The sequence below is a fragment of the Clavelina lepadiformis genome, chromosome 1 (assembly GCF_947623445.1).
Source record: "Clavelina lepadiformis chromosome 1, kaClaLepa1.1, whole genome shotgun sequence".
Taxonomy (NCBI): domain Eukaryota; kingdom Metazoa; phylum Chordata; class Ascidiacea; order Aplousobranchia; family Clavelinidae; genus Clavelina; species Clavelina lepadiformis.
In genome coordinates this window covers 17,322,408-17,349,996 of record NC_135240.1, presented here as the reverse complement: position 1 = coordinate 17,349,996, position 27,589 = coordinate 17,322,408, and the positions used below count along the sequence as shown (strand labels likewise).

General features: G+C 34.7%; 3 protein-coding genes across 5 annotated transcripts; 1 reads left to right on the top strand and 2 right to left on the bottom strand.

The window, feature by feature from the left end:
• The first annotated feature begins 5,416 nt into the window (after window positions 1–5,416).
• LOC143452549 (alpha-tectorin-like) lies at window positions 5,417–13,809 on the top strand. Its single transcript, XM_076953570.1, has 10 exons — window positions 5,417–5,986; window positions 7,198–7,267; window positions 7,359–7,527; window positions 7,696–7,856; window positions 9,361–9,535; window positions 9,863–9,933; window positions 10,027–10,213; window positions 10,415–10,558; window positions 11,284–11,389; window positions 13,372–13,809. Exons 1-10 carry the CDS (start codon window positions 5,935–5,937, stop codon window positions 13,530–13,532), a joined length of 1,296 nt encoding a protein of 431 aa, XP_076809685.1. The 5' UTR covers window positions 5,417–5,934; the 3' UTR covers window positions 13,533–13,809.
• On the bottom strand, window positions 13,692–18,255 carry LOC143452556 (uncharacterized). Of its 3 annotated transcripts, none has more exons than XM_076953589.1 (6): window positions 16,905–18,255; window positions 16,435–16,602; window positions 15,958–16,119; window positions 15,790–15,884; window positions 14,925–15,008; window positions 13,692–14,475 (listed from the first exon to the last, which is right to left on the bottom strand). In XM_076953589.1, the coding sequence occupies exons 1-6, from the start codon at window positions 16,914–16,916 to the stop codon at window positions 14,319–14,321; spliced, it is 678 nt and encodes a 225-aa protein (XP_076809704.1). In that variant the 5' UTR covers window positions 16,917–18,255; the 3' UTR covers window positions 13,692–14,318. The 3 variants fall into 3 exon arrangements, with proteins under 3 accessions (XP_076809704.1, XP_076809710.1, XP_076809695.1); XM_076953595.1 differs by having other exon boundaries at window positions 15,958–16,098; XM_076953580.1 differs by having other exon boundaries at window positions 15,958–16,122; window positions 16,905–18,167.
• A 2,657-nt stretch (window positions 18,256–20,912) lies between these two features.
• Window positions 20,913–26,713, bottom strand: LOC143468996 (uncharacterized). Its single transcript, XM_076966507.1, has 8 exons — window positions 26,412–26,713; window positions 23,605–23,785; window positions 23,016–23,334; window positions 22,774–22,913; window positions 22,414–22,546; window positions 22,093–22,269; window positions 21,232–21,337; window positions 20,913–21,147 (listed from the first exon to the last, which is right to left on the bottom strand). Exons 1-8 carry the CDS (start codon window positions 26,607–26,609, stop codon window positions 20,971–20,973), a joined length of 1,431 nt encoding a protein of 476 aa, XP_076822622.1. The 5' UTR covers window positions 26,610–26,713; the 3' UTR covers window positions 20,913–20,970.
• Between the last annotated feature and the right edge of the window lie 876 nt (window positions 26,714–27,589).

Genomic DNA, 27,589 nt, shown 5'->3' with positions numbered 1-27,589 from the left:
GAAAACATTTGATACACACCAAATCGGACAGATGAAATATTCATTATAACTAAAATTAAAAACACCAATCCTTTCTCATATTTAATTAAATACTTGAATAACGATTCAATTAAAGGGTTATTCAATAAAAACGCTTTAAACCAAGTGATGTTTTAAAAATTACAGTGAACGAGCGATTCTTTGCGATAATGGCAATCCATATCATAACCTTCAGTATAACAACTTAATGTTCGGTATTCCTGAACTGACATTATCTTTAGGACTTGTTAATTGATTTATGCTAGTAGCGTGTTTTATTATTTATCACGCCAAGTTTAACAACTGTAAACTATCGATGGAGCTCTGTGAAGATTTGGTGAAAGATACTGAAAAATCCGAGAGATGTTCCGCAAAAAGAAAAAAAAAACAAATTAAGATTTCATTATAGTAAACGGGGATCTTGTCTGCCATGCTTTTGATTCCAATTGTTTTTTTAAATTGTGTTTTGCCATTTATGTTATACCACTGTTTATCTACCTTTTCTTGTTTTTCTGTCGATAATAATTAAAAAAAACTGCGCCCTATTTAATTACACGCTGGTATAAACGTTCTCGCTTCTCAACACAATCTATATCTAATCCAAATACTGTTGCGACAGCTCAATGCATAATATTATACCCAGTTTTCTGATGTAACATGTTTTGTTTGTTTTGCTATTTGTAATACAGCCTGTTAATTTAAACGTAACAATCCTGGAAATTATATACGCGCTTGATTGACAGTTCCATTTACAGCTAATATTCCGCTAAGCAAAAGAAGTCTACAACTACATCCATAACTTTGATTTACGCTAACTGCCATTAACGTGTTAGGAGAGCAGCAATAGTGAACAAACGTATTACCTTATTAGTTATTACAGTTAAGCGAAATCCAATATTCAAAACTCGCATTTAGTGGCAACAGCGGTCATCAACGTTTCGCCACATCATTGTGTTAATTATCAACGAGGTGTTACACTAAGCAAAATCACATTTTTAATGGAAGTTCGAATAAGTAACTGTAGTGATAGCATTATTTTGTTATTACTACTTTGTTATTATTATATGTGTGAATCTTTTGTTTTAATTCGTGTACGCCTTGCAAAGTTCCGCTACAGTAGCAGTTACCAAACTGGAGTCCGCGGACCAACTGGGGTCCGTAAAGCAGTTTCAGAGGGTCCGCAATGAGAATTAGTCTTTAAAGCTGTTTCAGAGGGTAAACGACATGAGAGTTGCGCTATCCAAAACCAAACCAAACATCGATGAGTTAATTGCAGCAAAACAAGTGCACCCATCCCATTAAACGTTTACCGTATTTGATAGTTTTTTCTTTTTCTTTCATTGGTGTGGTTTTTGCATTTTTCCTATAACATTCTTTGATTTTTATAGGGCTGCGAAATATCAAAATAATTGCAAAGGGTCCACCAGGCAAAATTTTTAGAAAAGTTTGGTAACCGCTCCGCTACAGTATACCAACACGTTACACGATCTCTATTCAACACCACCCTACTTCAGCAATTTCGTCGTAGCTCGTATTAACTTTATAGGCCAATTTCTTGCGTTATGAAGAAAATTCAGAAAGCGAATTTCTTCAATTTTCATACAAGGCTGCTTCTGCTGAAAATAACATCGACAGTTTGCTAGCCGGTGTCTTTTTCCAGATTATAATCTGGAGATTACCATTAAATGGTAAATTTTAAAGATGATGATTCCTTCTCGCAACTGTGACCGGTTATATGGTTAGTCTATGCCATGGCAAAGGTGGTCAAAGTGTGCCTCGCCGAAATGTTTTTTTATGGGTCTTCTAGCTGAAAAGTAATATCCCAAAATGACTACTAATAATATAATAACCAAATTGACAATCATTACTGATTTTGCGGCTCGCTGGTGTTTGTAGTTTTCCGCAAGTTACTCTTTCATGGAACAAGTTTGCCCACCCATGTTATATACTCTTCGAAATAAAAAAAAGAATCATACTGGACAAGTTTCGGCCTGCCCAAATATACACTCACCGCTCTGATTGCATAATAATTAACACGAAGATTGCGTAAGTTTTGTTCCTTCAATTAACCTTTGCCGTAAACAATCTCTCAACCATTTTTCATTCTATCGCATGATAGCGCTCATGTACAGTACTACAATCCACTTTTATGACCACTTAAATGGCTTTTTGAGCTCGCGCTTATTCCAGGTGGCATTTTTCCTAACCCGTATTGCTACACGCTTTCATTACTTACATGAAAAATTCTAATGAAATTATAATAAAACATTTTCCCAAAATTATCATTTGCATCTAATTCTAAAACGTTGTTACAAAGGAGTTGAAAACCCTAAAAAAGTAGTTGAAAACCCTAATTAACAAAATTCTCAAACCAAACGATTTGAATATTAATAAAATGGTGCCATTATATTGTAATGAAACTTTCTAGCTTTTTCTCTTCAAAATAACTGAACCAAAACAGCTGAAACCGCACCGATCACTTTAAATTTACCGTGGCTTCAAATATAAACCGCAATTAAAATCTATATACCAATCAATGAGAGTAAAAAAGAATACAAGGGTTGGGCCTTTTTACCTTCTGGACTTTATTTGCTTCAAGTATCTCACAAGATGAGAAATAATACTGTGATTTGCGCAAAATGAAAGCTAAATTGTTATTTTTGTTTTGGTGCTTAGAAATGCGGGGCCCATAAAAGCGTGGGGCCCTACGTAGTCACATCGCCTACATTGGCCAATGGCCGGTCCTCGCGGTACCGTTACCGACAATATTTTTAAAATACCGGCTGTCCACCTCTGGATGTCTTATTGCAATAACGGAGAAACATTAGGTACTGTAAAGGCAACCCTATCAGAACAAGAAAACGCGTGTGCAGCAATAAAGTACTGTAGTCCGTAAGTTGTTTAACTTTCTACAACTTCATAAGAAAGGTTTAATCGATCGGTTAAAACAATTATAACACAGAAAACAGTTTATTTTGAAAACTGCTGTATGCTTCTTGCGTATAGTTTTATAGCTTATATCCACAAGGCAAGAAATGGAACATTTATAGCGTTCCATACGACAAGGAAGCAGTGCACGCTATCTCGGCGATGAAAGTGTTACGTTTTGTTGTCCACACTCTTAGATTTACAGGCATATCTTTATTTTAAAACAGTTTAGTTAAGTTCCATTGATCCAGCTCATTTCAGGAGCTCCAATACAAAACTGTCAGTGCAACTACTTGTCGGACAGTTAAATATGCACGAAAAAGCGCAATCGGCCGCAAGGGAGAAACGCAATAAATGCAGGGCAAAAACAAATGTAACAAAAGGTAGGAAACGATTGTTGAGTTTAATCATTCACTTTGGGTTCATAATTAAGCCGCGTTACGCTGATAGTGAACGCATAGCTGCCTATATTTACAATAATGTATTGGGAAGTTTAAAAAAATGTGTGTCATTTGCGTCAAGGTACTGTATATACAAAGAAATAGCTCAAGCACATTTCTTACATATCATAACACGTTTCAATTAGGTTTATGTACAATTACTATGGCGTGTTACAATGAAATCATATAGTCAAAGTATATATTCATATACAAAAAGTATATTTTGATAAAATTTGGAATATCCCCACAATAACACTGCACAAGAAACTTTTGATTAAATTTAGGAACAGATTACCTTCCAGGTATCGGAGCCAACTCTTTTATTCTTCAACTAAACAAGAAAAACCTGGAAAAGCACATACAGATAAACAACCGTTTTCACATTTCTGAAAACAATTTAGGTGACTCGCGATGGGTATAACTTCAAACACAGCAAAATCTTCAATTTTTTATTTATCAACTTGTGTTTCTGATAACCACAGCGGTAATTGAAAAATAAAGACGTTTGTTCTGCTCTATCTTTCAAAACTAGTGTATAAAAAGCAAACATCGTCAGTCCTTCGAACAGTCATTTGAAACAACGCAATGCCGCGTTTACGATCATACCATCTGGGACAAAGCACTGTAAAGGCTTGGCACCAATAGAGGTTTCCACTGTCTGAATTCTTTTGTAGTTCGACATAAGAACACTGTAATATATCTTAAATAGTAAAAAACACAACATGCATGTAGACATAAATTTGTTGGCCAGATGCTGCCAAACCGAGTTAAAAATACCAGTATAAAACTATTATTGCCAAAAAGAAGGACATTTTTTGATTTTAGCGTGTCTTCGGAAGACATTTCAATCATTATGAAAAAGGAGGACGAATTCTCGAAAAGGGAGACGAATGATTGCCCTACCAAAGAGTTTATTGTAATAACTGGAGTTAGAATGTGTATTATTGGTCACCGTTTTGCATGAAAAAATTATTTTTGAACAAACAAAGAAATGAACAAATAGCATACAACTTTATGAAAATGGAGTGTTAGCATTTTTTATATGCAAGAAAATGTTTTGTTTTTTTGTTAACGGAGACAATGTCTTTATACAGCAACGTAATAACGATATTATACTATAATCAACGAAACGTACCAAACACGTTTTGCATCAAAACTAGTGAAAATATAAAATACTGTATGTGAAGGGATTATATACGGCTGAACCAAAGAAAGTAGGTAAAGTTACACGAATTTAGATAAGGTAATTTAGAAATACGACCAGAATGTTTTTTGCAGAGATTTAAAGATTTGCTATCCATAGGTTGCCTGGCCCACTATAGTGTTTAATACTTTACTCAATGTTCATTGTGATGTTCAATTTAATGTAAGTCCCCGCTTTTCAAACGCTAATATGTCACTGTAAATATAAACATGTACCCATATTAGTAAACGAAATGTATGCACTGCATAGGCTAAAGCGGGCAAAACTGTATTGTACCTGTTATAGGCCTATACGAAGTGGGGAAAATCAAATGAAATGCCCCTCTTACTACACTCTCGGCCTGATGAAAGGTCTTTTGTTGTTTCGATTTGTAACCCGCAGGTTCAAGCGTTCCTTCATGCCTCCTTGTTTGAAGACAACCAATGATTGGGACGCTTATAAAAACATTTACTGATAGATGCTGTGTCACATATCAAAAGGCAACTTAAAAAACTAGTGATGTTAAGCATGTTTTAGCAAAGACGTGTATTTGTTTGTTATTGAGATGATTGTTTATTGCCCGCTAGAAACATTTGCAAACGTTTCTTTATAATATGACTGGGATCTCTTCGACGCCACTACACCATTTTCTCAATAGTCATTTTGTTAATCGAACTGCCGGAACTTTGGAAACAATGAGTATTTTGTACGCAAGGAAATTGCATACAATGAAATCACCAATATGTTAGTTCCGCTTCGCACAACGCATTATACATCTTGGTAACATCTTCTATTGTGTGTGGTTTAGAATGGTTAGAGCTGTATAAGGATTTTGTTTGCTAAAGCGTATGCGTACACGCTAAAACGCAATTCTCTTTACAGCCTTCGTTAGATCAAAGAAAACTATGAGTTTATTACATTCCATGTATTACATGTGGTAGAATAAGTTTAACTGTATAAGGAAATGTATCAGAGCGTTATTTATTTAATGTAGTACTTAAATAAGCAACATTGAAGAAAAGTATTTCTTCTGTTCATTTACTAAGTTTGCCATGAGCGGTGAGCCCGGGTCAACGTCTGTTACACTCGTGAAAGCACGACATTACGGAACTGTAAAAGCTTATTTCAGAAGAGTGTATTGTATACCATTATCAAAAAGGACTTTATATGAATTAAAGCAACCTTCCATTTCCTCTTACACAATGTTTGAAATAAGTTTTTTAATCTGTAAACGTGTCATTTATTTGTTTACTTTAAACCATTTAAATGTCAAGCATTTTTGTGTCATTTAATTGTTTCAAGCATTGTTCACCTACATTTACCACTACTGAAAAGAATCAAACCTGAAAACCTACTGAATTTGGGATGGGGTTTCTTGTTGTTTTCTTCACAGTTGTTTTACTGGGCTTATCGGAAGGTAGGAATAGGCCTAGTGTACAGTATTCTTTTACTTTCGTAACACGTAGAAAAAAGGAGAAACATTGATATGAAATTTTCATCGGCGGACTAAGAAAAGTCTTTGCCCGACTTGAACTTGTCATTGATTCCTCACCGCCGGTTACTAAGCTTGTCTGAGTGCATTTTTGTTTTTATGACGTGACCTGACCTTGCCCGTATTCAGAACTATTCACCAAAACCACTGAACATCTTTAATCCATTCCCCAAGAGAATTACAATGGTAGCGTTCTGAGTATGGAACCCGGGTTTGCTTCACTAAGCTCTGCGCTCTAACCGCTTCGCTATCGAACTGATACCAAATGCACTGATGACCCCAACATTATCGGGTTACGTATTTGCGCCAGCACAAATGCAAACGCTAAAGTGATAACATTATAGAAATTGAGAACAATTTTGTAAATACCACAAACATTTTAATATTATATAAACGATCCGGTTTAACAAAATATGTTATGTGATTGGAATGTTCTTGGAGATATGGAAACAGCATTAGTTTCCTTTATTAAAATTAATTATTATCAAACTGTCGCAACTTGATTTCATCGTTATGTATTTGCTATTTCGGATGATAGAGCCAATTTCAATAAAGTGTTTTTTTCACATGAAAAGCAGCGGAACATAGGTTTCTGAAAGTGTTTACTTAAAATTGTAATTTATCCTAGAACATGTGATTTTTTATTTACATTTCAGCAAAGGAAGTCTCAACAAATTACGAGTTTGCGGGTTCGATAGCAAGGGCAGACCGCATATGCAGCTCCCTGGGGCGTAGTTGTTTGTTGGCGCAATAGCCTAGTATGCATGCAATTATATATGGCGCTATCGTGCGCAAAACTGAACAAATTAAATTTTCGATCATACTAAAGAAATCGATTAATAGACAAACAGCATAATTGATAATCATGTATCGAAACAGCTTGTATGACGCTTTTCTCTAATTTATATTGCAAAATTTTAATTATAAATGCATAAACGTAACCGGCATTTATAGGCAACAGGTATATATGTAATGCATATGCACCAATAACAGGGGTATCCTGCTTCCAAATCTATACTAGAATATTATTAGACTTACTCCGAACAGCTTCGTTTCAAATGCAGCTTAATATTGAAATGTTTGGACGTTTAAATTATTCAACCAACTAAAAATGTCTTATTTTTCTATTTTTATAGTCTATGCACAAAACGTAATGCAAGAAGGTCAACTGGCACTGAACTGCACAACCGAAAGAGTCACAATAAGGTATAACACAATATAATATGAAACATGATGTTAGTAACAAAGTGTTAGCTGCATTCAGAAGAATTGACCTCTTAAAGAACGTCTTATTTAGAGTATCTACTTCATATTTGAAAAATCTGTCAGTATCTGAGGTGGATTCGTTGATGCTGGTGAATGCCAATAAAACTTCCTTTGACAATGCCCAGTGTACACAAAACACATTTTCAGGGGGATACTATCAGTTTGATTTGCTTTTGCTACAATGCGCCTCTAGTATTACCGTAAATTTCGCTTATACCCACTTTAGTTTACTAAAATATGTTATTGCTTGTCAATGATTCAGAAAATGTTAAAAATATATGCTATAACGGATCTTTATCAAAAACTATATGTTATGCGTAATTTCTAATTGTTTAGAAAAACTAAACCATTTGTTCCGCTTTTATCAGACGGATGATGATAATTTGTATGCTTCCTATACTGTCCGTGTAATGCCAAATTTTTCTGGACAAACCACTTCAAGGGATGCTTCAGTATATTTTAACCTATTTTGTCATTTCCGCCGACAAGTAAATTCATCTGCTGATGAAGTTGTCAACCCACAAGTTACGTAAGTTGAAGACAATTATGGAATTATATTTTTTAGAAATGAAAGAGATCGCTTATCAGTATTACATGGATAACGTATGGTTTTTAAAACAAGTACTCATTTGGACCTATATAGAAATTCTTATTTTTTTATTACTTTTAGACCTAGGAACTTGCTTCTTTATTTCCCTGGCACGCACTTATAAATTTGTAAAATTTAAATTTTTTTTAAAAGTTTGTTTCTTTTTATCGGATACATGCTAAATCTGGAGACCAAATATTATCTGGTATAATGTCATTTGAAACTACTGTCCTTTGCCAGTGACTTTGGACAAACTAATATCATTTTGTAAATTTGGATTTAAATCAAAGTTTTGGATGAAAAGTTTGAAATTTGAACTGTTTGGTCAAAAAAGTCTATGAACTGGAAGTTTTTAGATGTTGTAAAATAGTTGTAAGGTTTAGGCTCCATAAAAGTTTCCGAAACATAAAAATATTTCTTGAACTTTGTTTGACTCTATTTCTTCTGTATAGCTTACTTATTATTAAATCGTATTTTTAAAAGTTGCTCGGTTGTCATTGATTGCATAACGCAAAAGCATAGATGCAGCACAATAATCTTTTGAAATTGGTCAAGGCATCTAAGTATTTTAATTGAACACTAAACATCAATTATTAAAGTGTTAGACCACTTGTTATACATGACATGCAGCCCAATTTCCTGCGTTCCAAAACTTTTCTTTTAGCTAATAGTTAAATTTTTTAGCATTTTACGTTTTATCGATTCTGTAATTTCTGACAAATATTCTTTATCGGAAAGCTTCTTTGTGGTACAGTTACTGACTTTTGCATAAAAAAACCACATGTCATTATTGCAAAAATAATATTTTCTTTCCAAATAATGAAATAGTTCAAGTCCCTATCAGTATAATTAGCCTAGGCCTATAATAAATTTTAATTTCACGTGATTCAAGGTAGCATTAACTTTCTGGAAAACAATGTCTACTAGCTTGATGATTATCAAGTAAACAGAAACTTTCTGGCAAACTAAAATCAGCAAACATTTCTGTGTTGATATGAGGACACTCATTAACGCGGTATAGGAGCGCATATTAAACATCACACGCGATTAATCTGCTATTGTGTAAAACTCCTACAGCAGTTAACATTGCACATGTAAAGTATATATCTAAAGGCCAAAACAGCATTTTTCCCGATTTTCCGAAGTTCATCGCCAAATTTCTTCATTGTTTCCAAGCTATGCATTTTTTGATGATTGTACGACGTATAAGTACATTTTGTTAAAATGTCAAATGCGATTGGTCTGGCGTTATGTAAATACCGTTTAATATTCAGTATCCAAAAATTAATACTTGGTGCACGAAAGCCAACAAGTCGAAACTTGTCTGCGATTCTGCGATTGTCTGCGATTCAAGTTATGATTTCTACTACCTCAGAAGAACAGTAATCTAAAAAGATCGAAAGCCTTGCAGCAGTAAATACTAAGCTGTCTTTATTTGGTATAGGCAAAGAAGATTACATGTGCAACCAGAATTGGGTGGTGACGTGCAGTTGCAAATGGCTCGTTACACAAACGGGTCTTTTTCGAGTCGCAGTAGTGTTTGGAACGCTTTTGATAACGATCTTGTGTACATCGGTCTTTCCCTGAATGCTGACGACCGTTTTAACCTGATTTTGCAAGTATGTGCTAAATGTATGGACAGCATTGTTACAAGTATGGGTGATAATGTTATATATTAGGTATGCCAAGCTGTAGGCCTACTCTTAAGTGCCACATACGCAATGCATTCCATATTTGCGATTACTTATATTCAAAAAAGCATTCAAACTTTTCAAAAGTTGCACCACTCAAAAATGCTATTGCAACTTCCAGAAAACTGACCAAAACTCAGTCGTCCATGTAACATTTGATTTTGTTCATGAATTTGTTTACGTTTGTCTGGCATGCTGGCATGAGGTTGTTTACTACAGGCGCTGTACATAAAGCTTCTTTTACAATAAATGTAGGGTCAACAATGTTGGGCAACTCCGGACTCTAATATAAACAACCCAATACGTTATTCCATTATAAGCAACGGGTAAGAATGTTGTATTGATATTACATTGTTAAGCACATGACATCAGGTTTTTTATGGTGCCTTTATAGGTTATATATGCAACTGTGTCTTTAGCTGTGCAGAAAACGATCCTTTCATAGAGAACGCCAATGAAGTATACAAAAATTTTAATGATACTTGGGTATTGTTTTCATTTACTGTGTTTCACTGGACCGGCCTTCCCCTGGCAAATCAACAGATGTATATTCACTGCACAGTTAATGTGTGCGACCAAAGCGAGGCAGCGAACGTTTGCAATCATGTAAGTTAAAAACTGGAAAATTAAAAACTAAAAAAGTAGTATGTAACTTTTCACAGAATGCAGTAGAAAAGTGTGTCTTACGTCTGTAATAATAAGTTATTGTGATAACCTATACTGCACAGGTATATAAATTAACATCTTTGACAATTAATCCATACATTTATACTGCTCTAATAAGCGTTTGATATGACTAAACTGCAGTACTCCTGTGGCAAGCGCAAACGTCGCAACATTCTATCAAGTGCTTCAAGGGATCAGATGGAAACTATTTCTTGGGGACCTATATTTCTGGAAAATAATGATCTGAAAGAAAAAGATGAAACTAACAATGAAATGTGCAGCAAGGTATTCTTTACGAACTGACTAATGGTTAACTGCGTTAGTTGATCGTGCTATAACTATAACCAGAGTTGCTTTACCTCCATTATTTATAGGAAATGTCCTCATTTTCACTTGCGTCCATATTTTTGTCTAATATTTAGGGTAGAGCTTTCCATATCAGGCATTTCGATACAACTTGGTGCGCCATTTAGAAACAAAGATAGTAACAGCCTTAGTGAAAGGACGGTCAAGTCTAACCTGTGTGCTAACTGAAATGTACACATAAAGTTAAAGTACACTTAGACATAACCGGTGGTGAATAGTGTCTCTTTTTTAGAAACATCGCTTTGTTCTGTGGCCCTTTGCATTGAATTGACGTGACGCACGAATAAGTGCTGTTCAGCAACTTCTTTTCCTTTTTAATCTTATCTTGTTTCCTGATTGTTCTTATTTTTGAGTCCAGATCGATGGCCATCCTGACTATAACGATTAGCATCGCAATTTTCACTCCGCAAAATTAATGGTGAAAAAACAAATGATACGCTACGTATCACGGTATCAGCAACTGACAATAGACTGACTCACCAGCTTGAATCATTACATCTAGTGACAAAACATATCATGCAAAAATCCTTATCGAATATGTTTTGAAGCTAATGCCGGGCTACGCAACTTATGTAATTTTAGCCATTTAAATCTTAGCGAATTATAAACGTTTGACTTTTCCGTGCCGTGTTTTGTATTTGCAGGATGAGCTAGCATGTGCTTACGACTGTGCGGTCGATAATTTCGGCAACGCAATGTGTTACTGCCCTGAGGGAATGATATCCGAAGACAATGGAAAACTTTGTAAAGGTTTAACAAGACACTTTTTCTAATTTGAATACTAAAATATACCGATAACCTTGATAATTCGGTTGGCGTTTAATGTAAATTATCATGCAGAGGATAATGGCTGGCAGACAGTGCGTTTTGCCAAACGGTTTCAAAATTTTAACATATTCTTTAATTGATTACGTTCTAAACGTTATATCGCATGTAAACTTACAAAATTGAAAACATTTTAAATTTCTGTCCTGAAAAGACCCTTTTCTGGTTACTGTTTGAGATGGCAAGATTTTTTTGGATCGCTTTACTTAAGAATGGAAATCGTATAACCACTTTGAATCTTATTTAAAAGACAAGCAACCGAATTGTAAAAATCTCACTCAAGTGAGTGGCATAGGAAGTTATTTACACAACAAAGTTTTATTTCGTCACAACGTGCGAGGCAGTGAAAGTTTGCGTGGCATCAGGGTAGTTCTGGGAATAGCGTGAATGAGAATGAAATATAGAGAATTCGATCTTGATATGAAAAAAATAAGCTGCATTTAAAGTTTATTTCTGATTAGCAAATTTCTAATCTAGCGGTTTTCGCGAACTGTGCAAAGTGCTTCTTAGCCACTTGTTAGCATGTAACATACATTCCACTTTTTATATGTATATTCGGGTCGGAGGTCAATCTTTTGAAAGTAAAGTTTTGGTACAGTTAATATAGCATGCACATTTTCTATCGAATTACTTAAGCTTTTGAAATTTAAATTTGCAAAAATTGTATAATTAGCTAGATATAATTAATTAGCTATAATCCTGATAAACACTCACATCCCTAATGAAACGAATTAATTATGAAATACTTTCTTTCATAACCTGTGATTGTAAATAACCTACTTTTATCATCAATCACCACTAATTACCGTGGGAAAACAGCTAGAATAGGCATTTTTTCTAATTAGAAATAAGCTTTTTTTAATTCGGTGGATATTCTGTATCACAATTTATTGCACAAAGCGTGTCACAAAGTGTCACGCCAAATTCTACTTGTCCTGTTCTTCCCACTTACAGCCAGTCAATATAGCCAAACCTTGCCCTTAAAACTTGTAATAAAAAATACGAATATCTTAGCCAGTACGGAATATAAAAACAGCATTGGAATCATCACAACTAAACCACCGCAAAGCTTATGTAGAGCAACTACGAATAACAGCGACGTGGTCCTATTTGATCCACTTTGAGCATAGTGGCGGACTCCATTCTTTGATAAGTTCTTGGCTTGCCTGGATCATTCAGCATTCGCAACCCTGTTAAGGAATTCATCGTATCACAGGTAATAGACGGAAGCACCGCTTTGTCTCACTTTACAAAATATATCGAACACCACCATCAGGCAAAATGACATGTCGACAACTTGTGACAGCGAGATTCTGGCGCGCTTACCGATTTCTGTCATGCTCCAATCATCCATTGCTTGTTGTAAAAGTGTTACTTTTATTTTGTACACATAAGGAGACTATTAGGAAATTATAGGTTTAGTTATACAGACTGTTTGGTTAAGAGTCGGAAGTTTCCTGGATAGAAAATTTTAGCGCGTCACAATAATTCACAGAGAAAGTGTTTAATTGATCCCTTGGAAATTCATATGTGCCCTGAGTCGCAAGTCACGCTACATAGCCTGACGTCATATCATCAAGCCGAGTGCGTACGATTCAAAGCACTGTAAAATAAAAACTAGGCAAGGTATTTGCAAAAAAGTTTTCGTTTGTGTGTAAAGAAATTCATACATTACTCACTTTAGAAAATCTTTCACAATTCATTGCCCAAAACGCTTACAATTTAAAAACGTATCGAAGTGGGTCCAGGATTTCAATTTTTTAGTACAGGCCAGCAAAAAAATCTTGCCACTCAAGCAAGATGGCGGCTATAACTCGAAGAGGGTTTACTGTACAGGTCAAAAGTACTTATCCAGTTTCTTACTAGTATTATAGCATAAACTATTTGATAATAATTTACATTTTTAGAAAATCCTGTCAATTTTAAATTTGCGGGGCTTCGTATTTTCCTGCTTTCCACCTCACTAATGGAAGATGCTGTTATAGTTACTGTGGGCATATTCCTCTTTGCAGCCATTGTCAGCCTTATTGCACACAACATGTTGAAAAAGGGAACTGAGTTTGCTTGACTATTCGATTATAAGTAAATGGGCATTTGTATATTACTGCATAAACTTGCTTTATTTATGTTATTTGGTTAAAGTTTACTGTTGTTGAATTATTCGCAGAATTAATCGCTTTTTCTGTTTGTAGCCTACATTTTGTGATAAAATAATTAATCAATAACATTACCCAATAAACGCGCAATGTTGTATTAACATAATAAATGTACATTGTTAAAAATCTACAGATATATTACTTCACAATTGTATAAAATTATTGTAAATAAAAGGATACCAAACCTTATTTATCCTTAAAACAAAAAGATATTAAGACAGAGACAATTTTGTTGATGAATATTTTGAGCTAAATCTGAAATAAAAATACTGCGCAAAATATTAAAACTAATATTCGAATTGACGTCTATGAGAACAAATATAATGCATTGCAGTATATAGCGCTGCTATAGGCATAATTGCAGTAAATGGGACGCTGTTATGAAATATTTTTACTAAATGTGTTCTGTTTTAAAAAATCTGAAACGTGCATAACAGCATTTTGTTTTCACACCTCAATACACATTAAAATTATTCAGTAAAGTCGTTAGCAAGGGGTCTTTACGTTATACTATCTTTAAAAAAGTCGTACCAGAACTATGCTTATAGCCTTTGAATATATATGGGTAAACATTTTTATAACTTTTTCATTTATTTAATACATAGAAAATGAAGCAAAACAAGGCGACAAAAAGTTTGGTAGGATAGAAAAAGACACAATGTTATCAGTTATCACATATCTGCAAGCTATAATTTTTATCATGATTCTTTATTGTTTTTTGAATCATCCGCCTTATTGCTGTGCATTTCAAAATTATGGAAATTGTCATCATCCGTATCTGTAATATGCTCTTCATTCAGATCCAGTGTGTTAAATTCGTCAGTATCCTCAGCTCGACTACCAGCAGTAGCTTGACTGCATTAACAGAATTTGCAATACCATTCATTTCAGCATGAAAAATTTTTATATTAAATTGAGATATAAACTATATACATAAAATGCTAAATATCGTTCTCTGCGATCGATCCTGTTTATATTAAAACCGACCATACAGCTAGCTAGGGAAAAGTGAACAAAAAGCATTATTTCACCGTAAGTAGTTAGTTGTATTAAATTTACTATTTTATGTGTATGTTTACTTCATACTAAAGCTTTGTAACCTATTCAGCAGATTTTTAATATAAACTATGTTCTGAAAAATGGCTTAAATTTAGGCTAAATTTAGGCTAGAAAATATAGGGTATGTTAGGTTTAGCTTGGTCATATGTGGTGACTTTTTATGTCCGTGTGACAGTAAAACAATGACAAACAACAATGACAGTGAAAACATTAATTAAAAAATTCCGTTAAAAGTAAAAACCTACTTTTTCGAGGTTTCGTAATCGCTTGCTGCAAACTGAGACGCACATTTTTCTTTCTTTGATTCCAAGAAAGCAATTAGTCGTAATCTGTAAAACGACTATAAGATACCGCCTATCACAAACGAACAGTATCTTAATACATATATACAGTATATATAAATATACATAATACAACAATAATACATATTTTACGGAAAGTTTTTGCAGCAATTGAACTGTTTTAGTTATACAGTAGAATCCGCTTGATATTGACCAACCTATAATTTAATATGATCACCCGCTTTATATAACCATTTTGGTACGGTTTACCTTTGCCGTACAAAATTCTCTGTTCGTTACGATCAGTCTTTGGATATTATGACCGCTGTTTTCATCTGTTTCAAATTTTTATATCAGTTTTTCGTGTCCATTATGCAACGTGACAGTGACAATTGTGCTACATGTATTCTCAATTCACCTTCCCACGTTAAGTTTAGTGTTGCTTTTAAGGTTAATGAAATAAAAGATGAATTTGATGGTTTTTATAATTTTGTGCCTATAAATGCATCGATCCTGAACGTAGTTAAACGGTACTGTATAGTAGCTTCGATTATATTATTGTTTAACTATTCGGGTTTTCTGACCAAAATGGTCTGGTCCTATATTGTATGGTGGTAAAAGTCGGAATCTACTGTAGAGCATTGTTTACGTTTGATATATTCCACCAGTTTTTCATACACGCCCGTCATAATCATTAATGTTATGTTCTGTCCAATGTGCATATGTAGACGTTTATGCAAACTATGTAAGTTTAATACACACTTCAAAATAAACTGTCTCTACGCATATTTTAAGCATACGAGTATTTTAGTGATTTGTTCAGTCACACCTGCTTCTTCTTTTAGCAGATGGTGAAATTTTCTTTTTTCTTTGCGTTCGGTTGACAGACTTGCTTATAATTCTGTGTTGAAATTTGGCCAGCTTCTATTTGCGATAAAAAATGCTGATAAAAACAAAATACGCTATACTGAGTATTTACTAGGTAGTAACTTCTCACCTCACAATTATTCACATTTTGACGAAACGTGGGTTCGGTTAGGCTCTGATGAAACGATTGCACACGTTGTAATGGGGGAAAAAGCACAGTTTGAGATACTAAATCTCCACAAGATTGAAGGTCTATCTGCTGTGTTATATCCTGAGAGAAAATTGGAGCCACCTGCTAAAAAGGTTTTTTATACTTTGTTACGTACAGCAAAAGCTTTAGAAACATCATAAGATAGAAGCGACTACAAAATAGACTTCAGTTTTTGCATGTGTCCTGCTTTCAACACTGGCGGAAAAAAAGTGACGATTTTAACGTATAAGTATAAATCACATAGCTGGTGGTTAGATGTTTAACTCGTGAAAGAGGGGAAAATTGACTTCAGTTTACTTGACCCTTTTTATGGTTAACCTTGTGACCTTATTCATAACTTACTAATGACTATGAAAATGACTAATGGTTGCGTTTATGTAATCTACTGTAGGTTACCTGTTGCATATGAACTAACAAATGCCCAGCAGATTTTGGTTGCAAAAATATTGGCTGCGCAGTAACGACAGGTTGAAGGAGATGTTTGTTGTTGAGTGGCGAAGACTCTTGAAGTGATATAGCCGAACCGACATTGCAAAATGTCGGCAGCCAAATAGTCGATGACCCCTATACATATATGACCGACAACTATATATTTGATAAACCTATAAGGTACTCAAGACCTACCATTCAAAAAATTAAATACATAGAAATAGAAGATGTTTGGCAATTACGGCGGTCTTGCAGTAAAATTTTCAAGGAAATCGGTTTTTAAACTTTTAACTAAGTCTGTTTGATGTCTCATGCTATATATAGGTTTCTACCGGTAATTTGCCGCAAAATCATATTATATAGGATTAGACTTGACGACTAAAACAATTTGAATAAGTTTATCATTGTGTGAGTGTGTTTTGTTTTAAGGGACTTACCTGTGATTCCATGATGGCCCAGTTACGCTGAGGGTTGCTCGAAATAATGCCACAAAGATATTAAATTAAACTAGTCGTTTGCAAGCTCTTTATAAAAATACCTCAATGAAATAAAGCTCCTTCTTTTATTTGATTACTTATTAAATAATTTCAAACTACATAACCGTTTAGTCATCGTCCATTTTAAAGATTTTTTGAAGCTTATCTGAACTGCCTATACAATATTGGCAAAAAATGCCTACTCAGTTGTTTCAGCTTGCTATTGGTGACCTAAATTCACTTTTCATGGTGTTGTACCCAAGAAAGTTGCATTCCGCCATATACAGTACAACGACTTTTCCTAATCTCATTCCAATAGGAAATAATAATACTGCACAAGGCTTAAAATAAATTTGCAGGAAGTAATCGATTACGTTTTATAAAACTTTGCTTCGTGGGCGAGTCTACTTTCATGGATGCCCACTACCACATACTAAACTTGCATCACTGATGTATCTTGTCGTAGTTTTTCTACTTTGCTAAACTCAATTGGTTGTTTCTGCAGAAAGCAAACAGGAACAATATTATCACAACAATACCGTGCATCTGTTTGTTAAGCTTTGACATACCGTTTCCTGAACATAATGTAATTTGGGACAAAACGTTCGTCTTGACTACGATTTCAATTTTGTTCGCTATATTTCTGCGTTTGAATCTGCATGCTCTTTTGAAATCATAACACTCTTTTAGAAGAGATGTTTTGTGTGAATGAGAAGCACAATAACCTATATACGTATCTCACTTTCTTTGCTATAAACAGATATAAAGACGTTTAGCCTATAGTTTATGTCAAAAAAAAACACTAATGAAAGAACATAAATTAATACTTATTAACGAGAGTTCGCTGCCTTTGCTGAATAATTAATGCTCAGTGATAATATTTACCACAATTTTTGCTGCATAAGTGTGAATCACATATGGTGTGTATAGGTCTGTTTTTCCTAAAATTCATCCAATTGTCCGTCTTTCCCGTTTAGCTCGGAAACTAAAAGCGAATTCTAATTACCAAACAACTATTTCTGACTAGACAGTGATTTTCATGCAACTTTCGCCTTAGCTGGCTGTAGTTACACAGATACAAATAATGTGCCTGAGGCCTACCAAAGTTTAAACAAAAACTTTCCTGTTACTGTTCTCGATCGAACGTTTGAAAAACAAGAGTTCAAATTAAGCAAGTTAAACTTCGCTTCATTGATTGAACCAGTTAGTCATCCACTGTGTGGTTGCTTTTCATCAAAACTGGCTTCAAATTCTTGGCAACAATCAGCAGGAACACCTAACCGAAACTATGCTATCATGGTCAAACGCTGTTATACAATGTTTCGTGGTATAGCAAACAGCGTGTCAACCAGCACTGCCATAAACTGAAAATTAAATTTTATGTTAGGAGAATGAGCTTACTTCAACTTACATTTAAACAGTTTCAATCGTCCTCATTTAATCTTACATAATTTTTCGCTTTTATTTGAAACAAGTGGAAAATTATTTCCTGCAACTTTGTTTGGTTGTCAACAAACAAGAAAATAACATGTTTTTTGATTCTGTCATTTGTGATTATAAAAGTCAAAAACATCAAATTGACTTGTCTTTTCTGGAATGTCTTTGCAATGAATAATGTATAGATATGTCTATTTTAACCGATGATAAAATTGGATTTATTCTTTTCAGAGCCTTCATATCTCCAGATCGCTACAATTTTTCTCTAGGATGCAGAGCAAAACCTCCAGGCTATTGACAGTGATATAAACAAAAAGATAAAAGTCAAAGAGATAATCCATCCAAGTTTGGTGTGAGTATAATCACGTTAAAGATTAATTATATTATCAAATATAGATATCTCAAGGTCAAACAAAGACCTTTTCATATAAAACGTAAGTAGATTTTTGAAACTCTTTAATAATTTACTCAATATATGTTGGCTTGAGTAAAGAGAAAAATTAAAATATAACACATTCAAGTTTCTTTGGCAAACCTTCCAATTTAAAAATTTATGTGTTTTCTGTCGCTTTTGTTAGCTTGCCCAGAAGCTTAGTAAAATAGAATAAATACTAATATTAATTATGCTATATGACTCACTCTTATGATGATGTTATAAAAATATTCGATCAACTGTAAAGGCTAATGTTTAATTTACGTTCTTTAACAGGTTTATCAGACAAAATATCTCTACAGTAGACTCTGTTTACATCTATTACTTATACTCATGTTCTTTTCATCTGTTTGGAGGATTCATATGTTTTTTTACTTGACAAATTGTTTTGCATGACTTCCAAATTTTATCGTTTAAAAAGAGATGAAAATTAATACGATGTGGTATCGGACATCTTTCTTAAATTTTGTATCTTTCCTCATGCAGTATCACTTGACGCCTGTCTTATTAATGAATATTGTGGGCTGTCTGTAATGGCTGAATCGGAAGCAAATATGCTATAGCAGGTTTGGTTTTTGCGTCGTATAGGTATTTGAAAACCACTTGAAAATGCTTTATTAAACCAATTGGAGAACTCAATTTTGTTTTGTCGTAAATCCTATTTTCTTTTTGTTTGCTTTCATCAAAATATTATCTTCAAGATCACACTCCAAACTGGGTCGAGCCCTGGCGTGCTTAAACTACCTATATTCGGTATACTAATACTAAATAAATAAAGCGCACCAATACACTGTAGTATAAAATATATCTAGCCTATAACATAGCTTATTCCACCTTTTAAAATACTTTATTCAGGATTTTATCTGCATTATTGTTTTTCACTTAATAACGATGGGTTTTCATGCATGTTGTTATCAAGACAACATATGAGTAAGACAGACATCGTCATCACATGTTTGTATTACCAGAAAATTCTCATGATTCAACTTGTTTGAAATGCGGTCTTCTACAAAGGCTGATGTTATCACAGGCAGTTGATTAATTCCACAAAAAAGTGTTTCAAGAAGGTGTAAGTACAACCTCTGCAATCTGTCATTGTTTATCATAATGGTTATTTACTGTCTTACATTGCGAAATATGAGCGTTATCTACCTTATGTCATCGGCTGGTATTCAAGTAATCTAAAAAAGGGAAAGATGATGTTTAGTTTAAAAGTAAGAATTAAAACAACATATATAAATTTTGTGTAAACATGGATTTTAAGATGTTTTTTTTTGAGATTTTTCAGTTTCTTAAACACGTTGACGATTTCTCATTGCTCGAGCCCCAGTAACCGAGCTAATCGTTGATAACCGTCACCGTTAACATAACTTCCAATTGATAGCAGATTTTTGTATTTGGTTTTATGATTTTTATATTGATTTGTTCGAACTCGGTATTGCTCATCGGACCACTGAACAGAAGCAAGCCTCGTTAACGCCTTGCCCAAGGGCATTACAATAGTAGCGGGACTTGAAATCGAAAATGGGCAGCGTTTTTGAGAGCCCAGCACCTTTGCCGAGCCGAAATTGACTGAGAACTCTGTGAAATGGTATCGGAATTTGTGTGTGTATTTCCAAACACTTTCGTTATTTTACTTGTTATTAACTTTTTTAAAACTGTTGCAATTTGCTACTTATAATAACTTTTTTGAATGATAAACGTTCATGTATAGTCATGCCACTGCTCTTAGGACTCTGTCGCTTAAACAGAAATTAATATAAAAACTCTATCACACTGTTTTCGAAAGAAGCACCCACTCCATAACTTCATATCCCTTGTGTTTGCTATCATTTCTCCGATTAAGAGTAAATAAACAGAGTGACTATTTCACCGCATATAGGTCACGTAGCCTATAATAATTAAAGGAAGACTGTTAGATTTGGAGAATGGGTATGCAAAAAGTCGATTTGAGCTGTTCAACGTTTTATTTGAGTCAGATTTAGATTATAAGGTAGATTTCGGTTACTATGTTGCAATAATTAACTTAGGTTAACAATAGCTGTGAAAAAGAGCTTTGAATACAAAATGTTTTCCGGTGAAATAGTGGCAGCCGTAAATAAATGAGTTGTAAGTTTATTGCAAACCACAATTTTTATCTACAAACAAAAATGTTGGCTAAGGTGAAGCCACCGACGTTTCATCTACAAAATAATGTGGGCCAATCTCGCTTGGTTTATAAGTAAAAAACACCAGCTTGTGTCCGTCCACTACCGGAATGATGATTTCCATAAAGCCGTCATGATTGATGTCATCAACTGCTAAAGCACCTACCGGACCCGATGTCTTGTATACCTACAAAAAAGCAAAGATAACTAAATAAAAAAAGTGTAATGAAATAACACGTAAAAATTTGTTTATGAAACGGTTTCGATTAACCGTGTGGCTGGTGTATTCCCAATCGTTGGTGCGCCTCGAGTTGGGGATCAAGACATAAACTCTGCCCTCATCGTCTCCAGAAACTAGGATGAAAGGCTTCTTTTTTCTAAAACATAAGGTTAGTAGATAAATGGGCACGGATGCTTTTCCCAGCAAATAGCATGAAACATTAGCATCATGTAACGTTTACTATAACAGTTTAACGGGTGCGTTGTAATTTATATTATACGTTAGGCATAACACAGACAGGGTCACCTTCACCAAGCGCGGGCCGAATGCAAGAACTGATGGCGGGGCCCGTTGCCGATTTCAAATAACTTAGTGTTATAATAATATTATAATCAGAAGTGTATAGAAAGCTGATGGTGGTTGAACCGTGTTAACCCAGTATATAGCAAATTAAAAAACAGAATATAATATAGCACTCATAGGGTTAAATTTTATTTTTAATTCTTCTACAAAATCTTTCGCAAGCTTCCATCAGTGTACTAAGAGCAACAGCGTAAACGAAATATCAACTTTTTGGCTTTGGCAAATTTCGTCCCATGCTGAATGCTTTACTTTGTGTGATATTTTTTAATCAAAACATTCTCTTTCGAGAATAAGTTGAGAAAAAACGCTTTGCTTTGCGCTAAATAAAAGCAAAATTGTTATTTTTACTTTAGTGCTGAGCAAAATGGGGCCCAAAGCAGCTTCGTCGCTCGCTTTGGCCTACGGCTGGCTCTGAATACAGATTCCGCTGCGTGAACTGGTATAACTTAGTGCTATTTGTAAGGCTAGAAAAAACAAAAAGAAAACAACAGATACCGCAAACTTCACTTCTTTAAAAGAAAAATGTTAGTGTATAAAGAAGTCACTTACTGTGAGACTTGCCCTTGTCGTACTGTTGGGTGAAAAATCTTTATTTTTCCACCTGAGCCAAGATCAGGTAACAGCATATCTACAGCGCCGTCAATCAAAATGTGGCGTCGCCATTTATCACGAATAAAATCGCATGGAATTTCGTAAACTATCACCGAACCTTGTTTTATGCCAGGTCTGAAAAGGTGAAAAGCAATTGCAACAGACCAACCTAAAAGCATCTTTTGCCCAAATAAATAATTTTTATAACTTAAGATATCACAGCAAGGCCACCCATACATAAGATAGTTAACGTATGTAGGTGTAGTTTAAAACACTTACGTCCAAGTAGACGCGATGATATCTACTCGTCCGTCTGCATTCACATCAGCGACTTGAACATCATAAAACCAGCCGTGATTGTCAATTACACGTTCGTTGATTGCATCTACATTAGCCCAATTTTCTTCAGGATCTGGTTAAACAGTATAGTGCATTACGATCTCACGATAATAGGGTATGTAATTTATAAACTATTTCATTGTAATAAAATGCGGTTTGATTGTTGTTTAAAATTCCAGCCGCTTGACTTGGAATTTGGCGATGATTTTGGTGGGCCTAGTTATTTATGAATTATTGTTAATTGTTTGAAGATGTCTGCTAATTAGCTTTTGCAGCATAAAATTGTTAAAATACTTATACCTTCAGTCCACACTGCATAAAGTTTATTGTCCCAGTACCCAGCACCAATAATGACAAGTCGGCTTTCCCCTGATGGCAGAGGAATTCGTAAAACTTCAAAAGACATATCAGGACCATTTGTAATGGTATGAGACCGCCATCTATAAAATATTTCTTAAACCAACTTTCCGCCAGCTATGATAACATATGCTTTCTTAACCAAACAGCAACAAATATACACTAAACAACTTTCATACAGTTACCTTCCGCGAGACCAGAGTAAACCATATCCAGGATTCTCGTACCACAATAACTGCGAAAATTGGATTGACCCCGAACGGCCTCGAGAGCGTGACGTCACAACATCCAACCAGCCGTCTTGGTTCATATCAACCCATTCGATCTTAGAATAATACCAATTCTGTTCAATTTCTGATGAAGAAACGACCATCGGTGACAAAGGCAAGCTGCTATTGACTTTTGACACCGGCAACAATACAATTTGACCTTCTGTTCCTTGAGGAGGAAAGGATGTTGACGTCATCCACCAATAGGTGTTTTCGCTATCCGGTATAACATCACCTGTCATCAGAAACAGAAATATTGCATAACGCGCATAGAATACGAATAGACCGGCAGGCTTCCACACAATAGCACTGATTATTATGACGGTAAAACATGAATAATACAATAATGCTATATTAAAATGCATATGAAAAGTAAGTCAGAAAAAGAGCGTATAGATAAAACACAAAACTTGAGGTATTATGAATTCAAGTATTGCCTTGAGAAGACAAGAATAAATAAAAATAGTAATTTGTTAGAACTATAATTGATTCACTACACTTATACCTTCTACTTTTCCCACAGCATTTGGCCAGCCCATATAACTAGCAACAGTGTTTATAGCAACATTACTCCGGTGATTTAACCACTGATCAATACCGTGCATGTGAAGAAGGGAGACGGTGTCAGCTGTGGCATTATGCAAACTCACCGCGAGTTCAATGTTGCCTTGCCGGCTGGCCATGGTCTAAAAACAATCAACAAACATAAAATATATTTTCGACATTCTTTGCAAATTAAGTTCTACAAAACCTGAATTTATCTGGGTATACACGTTTTAATTATTTAATGCAATTTTTTATTGTACCTCACTTTTAATCGGGCAGCAGTTTATAGTATCTTTACTCCTGTCATTTTGGACGGTTCAATAATTTAAACCATCAGAATTGGGCAATATTTGTATTGGACAACAAGGCAAAGGAAACTATTTTATATATCGAATCCATTCGTCTATCGCAGTGATTTCGCACATATACCACCATATATACCCGGGGTGTGTAAATGCGATCAAAGGGGCTGAGATTAATTATAAGCGAATGCCACGAAAATGCAAATAGACAAAAAAAATCTCAAGGTTTTCACACCCAAAAATGTATGTATTTCGCTGGAAGGCCAAGCGATTTTCTATTTGTATCTTGTTATCGTATCAGTCAACAGAAAAAAATCAGGTCCACTGCTCATTAAGAAGGTCATCCCGTGCAGTAACTCGTGGCATTAGTTAAATCTTTATTCCACGTATACTGTAACACTTAGTGCAAAACTTGTGCTTTATCAATAAAAATCCCTTGTACATAGTATAGTATAGTGGACATAAAATTTTCATATGCAAAAGTGGCCCAAGTTTTTTAAATGGGCGCGCTGATGACTTTCATGGGTCCCTTAATGATGTGTCATTTAGGTTAAGAACATGTTTTTTCGAAAATTATTTATTCATAAGTGCACTCATCAGTCATCAGATCTTTAAAATGTCTACAATCGTATCTGTAATTCCGTATACGGACGCGCATACAAGGCTTTTACGTTACGTTTTTACGTTTACGATTATTATGTTCATGCACGTTTTAAGACCCACATCATGGTTGCAGCCTAATGCATTTGTATTCTACCTCCAAGATGGATAATAAATGGCCTGTTCTAGCAGGTTCGGAACCAATGATGTCAGAACCAATGCTGTAATTATAATCACTACCCTCATTTTAAAGAAAACTGTCTTTATTCTTAATCGAACGTGGAATAAGTTATAAAAAATGCAATTGCAGGAAGATAAAAGAGTTTTATAAAGTTATGTGAAATAAAAGATCATGTAAAATACCCAGTATACAATAGAAACTTCTTGTGAAAAATTATGAAATGCATATATACCATGCTTTTGTATACCATAAATGGGTCACGCAGCGCGTTGTTTAGATAGGCGGTTAGGTTAGAAGAATGGGTATGGAAAAGTTCGATTTAAGCTATTTAGGATTCAATTGAAGTTACATTTAGATTAGAAGGGTGATTTAGGTTAGGTTTAGGCTACCATGTTATAAAGGTAAGTTAGGCCAACAAGAAGCCATGAAAAATAGTTTTGAAAGTATTATGATCCGAGGCGGCCAGTCGGTACTTCCAAATCGTCGGTAACGGTACCGGTACTTGGCAAAAAATGTACCGATGGTTCCGGTATTAGCTACTGTTTCAAAAACGTAGTTCGGTACTTTGTTTGTACTCGGCACCGTACTTTTTGTATAAAGGATGCTGCTCCAAGTGCATTTTTGCCCCAATTTGAGCTATGCTTGTGGTTAATCTAGGTCAAAACATTTGTGACCTCACTCCTTGCAGCTTTGATAAACATTCGTTTATTAAAAAAGAACAACAAACGGTAAAATTGGCATTAGGGTTTAATTAAAACGACCTTTTGAAAAATACGCTTTTTATAACTTTAAATTAATTTCTTGAAGAGTACCGGTGTCACCAATAATGATATGCACTTTGATATGTTTTTAGGTGTATAGTTAAATGTATATTCCACGATGTGTTTTTGAAAGTATATTAAGATGTATTCCACTCATATTGTTGCATCCATTCTTGTACACAATGTGTGACTGCGTGTTTAGTATTACTAATTGATCGATATGCCACTTGTGACTCCTTTTCTTAAGTTTTCTACACACGTACCTGGTTTAAGTCTTTACCCACAACTACCCCGGAGTTAAGTTACGCTGCCCGCAATTTCCAATCTCACACCCTAATGATAATTGATTACGCTGTGGTTTGGTGGACAAGAGTTTTAGTGGGCATGTTACGTTTTGGTTTAATATAAGAAAGACGTTTGTTTTTATTGAAGGTATGCAAATACCTTTGTTTTTATTGTGAACACGCAGAAGTTTTAAAAAGGAATGCTAATGAAAGTTAGAAGAACATAGGCGGACTAATTGACAGCCGTAAAAGCGGGAGGTTTCCTGGCTAAAGAAAATCTTGGTTACACCGGTACTGATCAAAATTTGTTTAAAAAGTAAATCGAAACTTTCTCCGAAAGTGATGACGGTAACGGAATCGGTACTGAAAAAGTAACACGGTACAGCAATTCGGTGCTACCGTAGTGCTAAATTCGTGAATCCAAATAAATTCTTTTGATTGTATCTAAATAAATCAGTCTTCGAAACAATTTTTTGGTGAAGACCCTTACTACAAAAATCAAAATTTAAAGCTAATAACAAAGCTTGCTTAGGCTACCTGTGTGAGATCATCTTTTATTTCTACTGGTTGTTAAACCTCAATAGTTGACAATTGATAATTAGTTTCCAAAATTTAAGAACATACACAAGTTAGCAAACCTGAACAATGGACGGTGATCCTTGTAAATTTATCTGGGCAAACATGCGCGGTCTCACTTGCTGATCCCGCATTCGCTGCCAAGATGTCATCCATTTTTTTTGGACACGTTTCATCAAATGATCCAAGAATGCATTGCAACCATTATCTATACCGATCAAGAGTATTAAGCAACCGTAAGAAATCCAGGACGCTTGCATATTTATGTTGCTTGTCTTAAGTCAATCTATTCGAAACTAACTTCGCCCTGCACATTCGACTTGCCTGAGTAACAAAATTTTTAATTGGAAAAAGTTCTCCTATTTACCGGCTTATGGCTCTTTTTAACTTAACAACAGGAAGTTAATTTTAGCGTGGAGCATTTAATGACGTCAAAAGATTTCCTTTCCGTGTCACTTGCCTGTGGCCTGACCGACTGCAAGCCAATTGCCGAAAAGTTACCTTACGAGCAATGTGTTTTATGACCTCAAGTAACCTAAACTTACAGCGGTGTTTGCCTACAAGAAAAAGGCTGTAGCAAGCTGCAAAAGATTCTTTTATCATTCCGAAGCCTTATACTGGATATGGTCAAAATGAATTTGTACAAAATAAGTCAGCACCTGTGAAATATGCTTTGTGACAACTACTTTGTGACAATGTTTTTCTTCTAATGTCCCAACACTATAACGCATTTGCAGTCCACTGCACTTCGGAATAAGCAAACGCACGATTCAGATAAACTTTTGTGAATTTTAACTCAATTTTACATAAATTGTAAAGTTTGGTAACAACATTTTAATTTTGGTTGCGCAATTGTTACAACACTAAATGAAGTTTTACGAAACCACAAATAAATGGGGGGAAGTATAGGACCAATGAGACAGCGGGACTGAAAATACATCAACGTAAGTTCAAACACTGTGAAAATAAATGCATTGCTTCTAGTCTAAAAAGTGTACAACATTACAAACTTTTTCTGTGCAGTTTCATTGAGCAGTTGAATGTTATTTTAAAAAGCATGAACAAACTATTTTAAATTTTTTAACTTTAACTATTTAAATGCTTTTATTTAATCATATTTTAAACCACGACAGTAAAATTTCTAAGTTAAATGTAAGTAATACTTACTGTGGTTGACGAATGATTATGTTGGGATAATTGTATGTAGGGAACGTAGGTACAAACCAACATATTCCGCTCT